The sequence below is a fragment of the Portunus trituberculatus genome, chromosome 17 (genome assembly GCF_017591435.1).
Source record: "Portunus trituberculatus isolate SZX2019 chromosome 17, ASM1759143v1, whole genome shotgun sequence".
Taxonomy (NCBI): domain Eukaryota; kingdom Metazoa; phylum Arthropoda; class Malacostraca; order Decapoda; family Portunidae; genus Portunus; species Portunus trituberculatus.
The window spans coordinates 31,555,025-31,565,024 of record NC_059271.1 but is presented as its reverse complement, the minus strand read 5'-3'; the positions used below and the strand labels follow the sequence as shown (position 1 = coordinate 31,565,024).

General features: G+C 40.2%; 1 protein-coding gene across 5 annotated transcripts in view; it reads right to left on the bottom strand.

Annotated features, from left to right (window-relative positions):
- LOC123504716 (protogenin B-like) overlaps positions 1–10,000 on the bottom strand; it is a 283,603-nt gene that overhangs the window by 8,567 nt on the left and 265,036 nt on the right. For all 5 annotated transcript variants that reach the window (XM_045255461.1, XM_045255462.1, XM_045255459.1 and 2 more), the window contains exons 6-17: positions 6,292–6,436; positions 5,401–5,469; positions 4,937–5,145; positions 4,323–4,462; positions 3,907–4,176; positions 3,386–3,584; positions 2,948–3,127; positions 2,513–2,713; positions 1,528–1,715; positions 1,168–1,297; positions 867–1,024; positions 1–219 (exon numbers count right to left, since the gene is read on the bottom strand). The exon at positions 1–219 is cut by the window's left edge and continues 9 nt beyond it. In XM_045255461.1, the coding sequence (XP_045111396.1) occupies positions 1–219; positions 867–1,024; positions 1,168–1,297; positions 1,528–1,715; positions 2,513–2,713; positions 2,948–3,127; positions 3,386–3,584; positions 3,907–4,176; positions 4,323–4,462; positions 4,937–5,145; positions 5,401–5,469; positions 6,292–6,436 (2,108 nt within the window). The remainder of the gene's footprint in view (positions 220–866; positions 1,025–1,167; positions 1,298–1,527; positions 1,716–2,512; positions 2,714–2,947; positions 3,128–3,385; positions 3,585–3,906; positions 4,177–4,322; positions 4,463–4,936; positions 5,146–5,400; positions 5,470–6,291; positions 6,437–10,000) is intronic.

The following is a 10,000-nucleotide window of genomic DNA, read 5'->3' as shown; positions in this document are numbered from 1 at the left end:
GGAGTCTTCGAATTTCGTCAGCTGTGGACTGCGAGCAGCTCTTCCCGTGATCTTCAAATGCAACTCCTTCACCTCATCCTGCTTGTCTTCTGGTGGCTCCGTCTGGCTCTCCGGGTTTGATTCAACATTTTCGACCCTGATGGTGTAGAAGTCAACCATGATCTTCTGCGGCGTGTGTTTCCAAGTGATGCGCACGCTGGTGGTGTTGAGGACCTTTGTCTGTGATGGAAGGTGTACTTAGCATGAAGTGTACTACTTCTCTCAGTCACTGTTTTTCACTCCTCAAAAAAATTTGATACAGAAATTACAGTTGCATTATAAGTTTTATCAGATAATTCAATCTTACTGCCATGAAAATGTAAGAGATGGACACGCATATAGACGGACACATTCTTCTGAGTGGAGTTAAACTATTTTGAAGTGAATGATCTGGGAAGAAATATTTGTATTCTAGGGATGTAAAAATATACCTGGAATTGATGTAAGAGCGAAACTAAATACCGCATTAAATAATACGAAAAACTTTGGATGACGGAAATCTAGGACATGCTACTAATATGAAAAACTATGCATGATGGAATGCTAAGTCATGCTTCTAATATGCAAATGGTACGTTGACATCCAAGAACAGTCTAGCATGATTTGGTCTACAGGGATGACGATAATGATAATGATGACAGCGGACATGTTGGTGATCATGATGATAACGATGTTGGTGATGGTGATGTAACCCTGACTATCAATTCAAATCATAAGAAAAAAGATCATCTGATTATGTAACCGTCTCTTAGGTAAACATGCGAGTACATATTTAAAAAAAAAAGTTATAAAACAGAATGTAAAAAGGATTGGATGTAGACACGAACTCTGAGCTTCTTCACTTTGATCTTGTTGGTGTTGGAGTGTTGGGAGAGGATGTAGGGAGGCTGTGGCAGTGTGCAAATGGTCTTCAGGTGAGAGTCGGTGGTGTTTTGCCCGGTGCCGTAGACGGCTCGGACCTTCACGCCGTAGCATGTCCTCGGAGCTTTTTGAAAAGACATGGCACATAAAGCAGCCATTCAGTTAAGTTAATTTTATAAAAATCGAAGTAAATTATTATCAGTATAGAAAAAATGCACAAAAGTACTGCTAGCTTTCACTGTTTTTATTAACTTCTATCACAAATACCTAGATCTGTAAGTGTTACGGAAGTTTCGGTCGTTGGAAGCTTTTTTTGCCAGACGGAGGTGGAGGTGTTGTACAACACATTGTAGCTGGCAAGATCCTTCTGTAGAGAGACGTCTAGCGTCCAATTTACCTGTGTCAAAAATAAAAACAATAAATTCTTTGAGCATAATTAATGTGATAATATAGAAATAGTTAGTGCAGAACACAAAATATATGGGATAAACTTTTAAGAAACTGAAGATTTACTTGAAACGCTCACCATGGTAGTCTCATATAACAGCCGCTTAAGTACATATCTACACACTATTGATGACGATAGCCAAGACTTTGATGGTACTTTTGTTATTCAATGACACTCACCAAGACCTCGGTGGGCCTCTGGCTGCAAGTGGAGAGATGAACAATGAGAAAAACATTATCCTGGGGTAAGTCCGAGCTGCTGGGTGGCATCCTGATAGTGTACCAGGGCAGCTGAATCATGTGTAGTGGATAGCCAGACCGGGTGGACACCAGAACTCTCACTTTGTAAGATTTGTTTGGTTGCAGATCTGCCAGAACAGAAAAATAACATCAATTCCTCAGCAAACCCAAATCAACCACATCTGGTAACATGCCATATTTAAAATTCGCTTCCGAGAGAGGAGAGGCGTGAAGATAGAGGGTAGCAGGGCGATTCTTCCTTTTCTGTCTATTGGTATTATGAGAGAATGGTCATGTTCATAGCTATCATGGAAGTAAGAATATTATAAAATAGGGCCTACTGGTTAAGAGATAAACTTTCCTGCATGCAGATACAAGTACACTATATTCATAAATCAAGTACAAAATATTCATTTTGTTTTAGATACAAGTAGCCATTGTAGCTCCAACCACTCGCTCTCATCTTATGGTTGTATAACACTAAATATGAGTGGCTATGTACTAAATAAAGGGAAACAATTAAGCATTCGTACTTTGTAAGAGCTTACTTTCTTATCTCTTGATGTTGTACATATGGAAGTTTGAAGTTTGTGAATACATGTTGAATGACAACGAGAAATTTCACACAGTAAATATAAAATGACCAATGAGAAAGCAGTGCTGATACATAAAGAAAATAAATGATTGATAAAAGGAAAAAAAACAGACCCAAGCCAATTACAAAAAGTATGGGCCTGTCTCTACTTCCATATGGAGGGTATTAAAGAACACTGGGCTGCAGGACGGGCCATTCCCCATTGTGTCTGTACAAACTACGTAATAATATGATTGCAATATCGTTCAGGTTAATATAAAATGTTGATAGTACGATCTATATGGTGACATCACGAGGAGTAAGTCATCATCACTCATCACAGTGCCTTACCATTAATAGTGTATTCTGTGACGTTTGGTAGCAAATACTTCTCCAAGTGGTAGTGTTTTCTTTTCTTCTTCCATTGAATGTTCTGCTCTATGATGGCACATTTATTCTTGCACTCCACTAGGGTCCAGTTTGCGTACAGTTCGGTGGGTGATTTAGGGTAGAGATTCACCACTGGCATCGATATTTTATTTGCGTGGTGAGCTAACAAAGCAAAAATAGCAACGTAAGAGCAGAAAGTTGCAATGCTAGCATTAATTTATCACAATGCAAGGGAAGATTATATGTTTGAAAAATATATATACACATTTCTTTATACAACTTCGGAATATTAATTTGTTTTTATTCGCACACATATCTGCAAAGGAAAGTCATTTACTGGAATGCTTACCATTGTTCTATTCTTAGTTTTGTCTAAGAGAAAAAAATCATATTTACCGTCTTCTTTCATTTTGACAGTAGCATAATTCGAAGCCTCGCTGAACAGTCCCTTTTTTAATCCATCATTGATAAGGAAGGACCTGATGTAGAAGACATAAGTGTTGCCCGGCAGAAGCTTGTTCTCGACCACAGCAGAAGTCTTGTTGGTGAGGTACTGCGATTCCACTACATGCTTGTCTGAAGAGACAGTGAGATAACTATTGGATTTCCATTAAGTTTGGAGAAAAAAGAGAGAAGAATATTCATTAGATATAGTACACTAATAAAAATACAAATACTGTGTGTTGGGGGTTATTGTGAAATAAACATTAAAAACATTATCTTTGTTCATAAGAAAATACAAATAGCTTAGATTACTGTAATCTTGAAGGCTCAATACTAATAATTAATTTGTAGGTTTCAAATGCACTGTTATGAGATTCTTCTGAGGCTTACCTGATATGATGTTGATGATGTATCCGGACACATTGTTATCAGGTGAGGCCGTCCAGCTCACGTTCACAGAGTAAGGAGTGAGTGCTACTACACTCACGTTGACGGGAGGCAAGGGTAAATTTTCCACCATGGGAATGTTAAGAATGAAAGCATCAGAGGCCACACCTGCTCTGTTCCTGGTCACACACTGGTAAAGTCCCTGGGAAAGAAAGAATAGGTGTGTGGTGTAGAAGAACAGTCGGATGGCTCATCTTACATACTTGCAAATTCTAGGCCTTGGCTAAACCCAATAATGAAAGATACCATTCGTAAGAGAGCGTGAGAACGTACACATTTCGGCAACTGGTGTACATGCATATCACAAATCTGAATGAAATAGATAACACAAGGCATATAATCTCAAATTGGTGTAATTATGCAATAGGAAGTAGGACTTATTAGTGTAGAATCATTATATTTTGAACATGCAATTTTAGGAACTATTTTGACAGTTTTAACACTAGTGATAAGTTGCCACGTACTGTGTCGGGAGACATGATGATGCCAATGAACAAGTCCTCCGAATTAAAGGTTTTAGTTAAATTTTTATTGGTGTATTTGTGGCGGCCAGACTCCACGTGCAGGATTCCATTCTTGTACCAGGAGATGGATGGTGCAGGTGTGCCCCATGTGGCGCAGGTGATCCGCACTGTCTCTCCGTTGCTGACGTTGGTGTTGAGAGGAGCAGGACGCTTACTGACGGTCATGGAGAGCTGAACCTTCGGCGGCGTCATCATAGTTAACTCGATCATCTGAGTGTGCACATAAAGAAGTAATGAAAACAGCAAACAAAAAACTGTAAATACATCGTAAACAATTGTAAAATTTTGAAATACACAATATCGTTGAGGTATCCATCATGTACACAAGTTTACGTTATACCTTCTAGTGACAGTACCTGAGTGCTGGTCGGCTCCTTGCTCTTTTTGCTGACGGCGGTACAGTTGTAGACGCCTGTGTCTTGTTCTGAGACGCTGGGAAATACCAGGGAACCCTGACCCTTTCTAATCGTCCTGTTTTTCGCGATGGGAGTCTCATCTGAGATAAGATCAAATAAACTTAAAAGACAGATAAAAACTTAAACACAGGTTGAATAATAACAAAGCACGGAAGTTATGGAGAAGCAACCTTTCTTTGCAATATTTTTTGAATGAATAAAACACCTGGCAATGCAATTGTGAATACGAATGTTAGAATTATTTCTGAAAAAAAAAAAATGATATGGGTAACGGCTTACCAGCTACCTGCTGAATATTATAATACTGCATCACTATATTAGATTTTATTCTCTTCTAAAAACTAAGAATACGCTGAAGTTTTGTTTCCCTTACAGAGTGACAAGAGTACATATGCTAACGTATGTATAACCCTGTAGCAAAAGAAGTAAACTCCCATGCAATTTGATATCGCTACTAAGCAATGAGATATCGCTACAAAAAAAAGTGGGTTCATGGGGATGTTTAAGTGGTACAACATTATAATGTGGTCCCATCACACCCAATCACACCCTACCTATCCTCGTCCAGTGTAGGTCCGGCTCCTCGTCGTCAGTGATACATTCCAGCACCGCTTCCTCCCCCTCATGAACCTCCACCTTGGATGGCACGGCAAGGAGCGAATGCTGGAAAGGGTGCCCCTCATCATTTCTGCGAGGGACCACAGTGAGGTAGCCACCACTGCTCAAAAACTCCTCTTCCAGCATGTCATTGATTGCTTTACACCTTAAAAGAGAGAGAGAAAAAAATTACATAGAAAAGTACAATTTATCTATTAAGGTGAAGACAAGTAGCCAGTCTATTATTAAAACTTTAAGAAAATTAAGGAAACCATATGTACTGAGGAAAGATTTATCAGGACAACACAAATTTAACCATCAGATCAACACTTTGTCAGAATCCAGCACAATATCCAGCTATTAATAGAATGACGATGAAAGTAGGAATGATTATTTATTATTTCCTTTTGACTGACCTTACCTGAACATGCCTTGGTCCTGGAACTGCACGTTGGTTATTTGCAGCACCCCGGGCTTGGGCTGGTAGTACCTGGCATGACAAGGAGGCGTCATCAACTGAATACATTATATAAATGCTTCTCAGCGTTGTGTGTGTGTGTGTGTGTGTGTGTGTGTGTGTGTGTGTGTGTGTGTGTGTGTGTGTGTGTGTGTGTGTGTGTGTGTGTGTGTTTGTCTTTAAGGTGACCATCTATCTATATACCTACAAATCAATCCCATTAATCAAGTTATCTATTTACTTACTCATGAATTTATCTATACATTGAGTCGACAAACTTCGCCAGAGATGGGTAGCACTGCCAAACTTTGGTCAATCTTTGGTAGACACACGATCACAAACATTCTTTGGCCCCCACTGATATAAACACAACCATTGGCATCCTTTGGTCCCCTTGGTATACACATAAACACAGGCATCATTTGGCCCCTACCCTTTGGTAGCCACACAACCACTGACATCCTTTATTCCCCCCTTGGTAGCCATACGACCACTGGCATCTTTTAGGCCCCCCCTTGGTAGCGATACGATCACTAGCATCCTTATGTCCCATTTGGTAGCCACAAGACTACTGGCATCTTTTGGCCCTCCCCCCTTGGTAGCGACACGATCACTGGCATCCTTTGATCCCCCTTGGTAGCCATCACAGGCACCCTTTGGTGTACATAGAAACACAGACATCCTTCGGTCCCTCCTTGGTAAACACACGGTCACTTTCATCCTTTGGTCTCCCCCTTTTGCTGTTAATTAGATATTCAGTCTAATTAACAGTCGGTGGTGCACAACTAGTAAACGGCAAGAAGGAACTCTGCATGAGCACACAAAATAAAGAATGAACGTCAGTTTAATACTTACCTGGTTTTGTTTATTGGCAGCGGGGCGTCATTTTTGAGCCAGATGTAGGAAGCCAAAGGCAAGGAGGCCATGTAGCAAGTTAGACGGACAGCACGACCCTCCTCCACCGTGTTGTTTCTTGGCTTTATCTGCCACACGCCTGTGCCTGCGGAGTGGAAAATGTGCAAGGAATGATCACAAATCGGTTTCAAGATATTGTCTGACATCTCACGGAAACAGTCATGAGGAGGTGATAGTTATGATACCTTTACCATCACGGAGACACGGCTTCTTAAGGCTGTCGTTAGGTTTCCGACGTTAGAGAATCATTGTTATGAGGTCGTAAGGTCCCTACAATTACCAGTTACGGTTATCACGGAGGATATTAAACCCATGACACGCAGGAACTCATACAAGAGGTTCAAAGAGCACGTATTGAAGAACTCTGCGACGCAATTCACCACTATCCTAGATGACACGCAAGCAGCGCCCTCCCACGCCAAACCCACCACTGCCACCAACCACGACAAACAGAATAGTGCACCCCACACCAACGTTCTAAAAAAAATAATAAAGTAACAAAAGAAACCTACTCTGAGGCTCACTCTTTAAATTATTACACACACACACACACACACACACACACACACACACACACACACACACACACACACACACACACACACACACACACACACACACACACATATAAAATATATTTGAAAGTGAATATACAGTGAAAATAAAATGTGACATTATTTGCCTGTCTAATTTTCTCGTATCATTGAGAGAGAATGAGAATCTCTCTCTCTCTCTCTCTCTCTCTCTCTCTCTCTCTCTCTCTCTCTCTCTCTGGAGAATGTGTCAATAAAGCAGATGTACGAGTCTTTGATGAGGGGGTTTCAAATTGTACATTGAAACAAAAATATCGATCAAAAAGTACTGTTTCCTCAAATTTTGCAGCCTGCACTGAACCCAACTTGGCTATCATGGAAAAACCAGCAGAAAAAAGTAACGCGCTGCTCCTTGCAATTAGCTTAATTTCCACGAGAGAGAGAGAGAGAGAGAGAGAGAGAGAGAGAGAGAAAGGTAAAAGATACACATTAACTCCTTCAATACTGGGACACATTTTTACCTAGAGATTTGCGTACGATTAGATAATCTTTTTGACAAGGAAGGGCAGGAAGGTTCTATGGAGGTCAGAAGATTAATGGCCAGAGTCTTCACTATTTCAATCCCCCACATGAGTTTTTGAAGATATGTAAAATGAACAAATAGTAAGCAAAACTAATACATAAACGCTTCATGGTACTCAAGGGGTTAAGACAGATAGACATATACAAATATAAACTAAGACAAATTGACAAAAAGATGCAACAATTACTTATAATTCAGAAACTTTCACATCACAATCCTACTGGTCACTTTCATCATTATCCCAAACATCTACATTTCCGCCTTGCTTAGTCTTTCCCTTCCCAGCACCACCTTGACCCAGGGAATACAGAACATACCTAATCTCTAAAACAATGATTAAGACTTTGTAAGGAACGCCAGAAGATCACCATTAGAGTGGACTCGACGGAAGCCACACTTGAGATCACATAGAAGATTGTGAAGTGATAAATGATTAATTATCTTCCTGTTGAAGATCCTTTCTTCAATGACATTCAACTGTCTCCCTCTTCTACACTGAATATTCTCGTTCTTTCCTTTTCTTATTTTCTTAACTGGAACCTTCATACCTTGCTAAAACAATTCCAATGAAGTTAGGCGTTTTGAGGCGTCTCCGCCAGTTTTTTTCTGCCAGTCCCTCCCACCGGTAACTCGTATGTGTGTGTGTGTGTGTGTGTGTGTGTGTGTGTGTGTGTGTGTGTGTGTGTGTGTGTGTGTGTGTGTGTGTGTGTGTGTGTGTGTGTGTGTGTGTGTGTGTGTGTGTGTGTGTGTGTGTGTGTGAAGGAGAGTAGCAAAACTCATAACTCACCTTTAAGGTGGGATACTGGTTGAATAATATTTTCCTTATACCATTTTGACATGAATTATGACGCTTATGAGAAAAGTATCACATGTATTAGTCTGTTCACACTGGAAAATAAAGCTATAAAATTTCTATAATCCTAAAACATGCCGCCAAGATTGTAAACCAATAGGACAAAAGTCTAAAACAAAGACATTACTAAATGAATCAATGAAGATGCAAATTACAATGCTGCATAAACATCCTGCGTCATCACTTTGAAGCTAAATGTTGGCTTTAAAAAGTAAAGAGAAAGGATTTTTCCTAGTATGTGATAAACTAAAACTGGCGCACAGGCCTGGCAGTAATCTGAGGCTCCTGACTGACTGAGGGTCACTGGCCGAGGCTGTCAGTTCCTCCTCCATGTGAAATTGCGCCTGTCCCAATTAATGTACATTGGCCTAGTGTTTTAAATAACACTGTCTTTTGGAGTAAATCGGCTTGAGTGTTCTTTATCCTCATGGCAGGATCGCTTACCTGTAGTAAATCAAAGGTCGAGTCTAGTTACAGGAATGCTTTCCGTCACGGTTTATTAACATCAATATTTTTTTTCGAGTTTTTTCGTCAAACAAACTTCATGTGCTACAAAAGAGAGATTTTCCAGGTCAGTAATGTTCTGGGTTGTGGAAATGGGATCTCACAAAACCCTATATAAGAATCCGCGTGTGTTAGTGGAGCTGTCAGTATCATAGGGCTTGAAGTAAAGTCCAGGAGACAGTCAACACGTGTATTGTTCTTTAACAGGCTACAGGGGACAAAACAATCCTGGCTAACTCGGGTGTGTGTGTGTGTCCTCCCCTCGGTCTGGGTGCAAACTTTCTGAGGATTGTGGGTAGGTGTAGCTGCCAGATATATGAGAGTGTAGAATATATGTATTAGTATAGTGCCCTTCCCTTGTTATGCACAGTCAACCTTTGTCCCCCCTCTGATTACAGTCATATGCACAATTCTCATTACTCATTTGCTGCCTAAAAGTTAATTTGAAATATGAAATGATTAGCGTGAAGTGCAATGAAAGGATAGTGTGGTGTGAGTCATTTTACGATTTCATTGTTGTATCATAACCCCTTTAGTACCATGACGTATTTCCATATTCATTCCGGTTACTATTTGACGATTTTATACAGATTCAGAAACTCAAGTGGGGGATTAAAATAGTGAAGACTGGTCATTAATCTCCTGATCTCCATAGACCCTTGCTAATGTCAATAAAATGGTCTAATCGTACACAAACCTCAGGGTAAAAATGTGTCCCAGTATTGAAGGGATTAATATGGAATGTATCAGTTGTTAATCAATGCAACAATTTATATAACTAGGTACTTTTTTTCTGTGTTACGTAATTTACATGTTCGTTATTGTTTTATTGTTTTCCTGTATCAAATTACTATCTCTCTTACCATGTGTTGCCTTTAGGGAAATGAGCAGATTCACGTGTGCAAGTGTATATCACCTAAGCACATAATTCTTGGACCCCATTGTGTTTTCTCCTTTCCGCTCCCGCGCTCCTCCTCCCTGTCACTCATTCTCTCAGCTACACCGTCATTCACACAGCCACTTCCTTGCCACTTTCTGTCACTTTGCTTCTCCTAGAATCACTTCTCTGCCACTCACAAGCATTCCAGAGGCGGCAAGTGGAAGAGAAATCACTTCATTCCTCCTGGCATCACATATAAACACACTCATCTCTCTCTCTTTGTTCCGGTACCATTC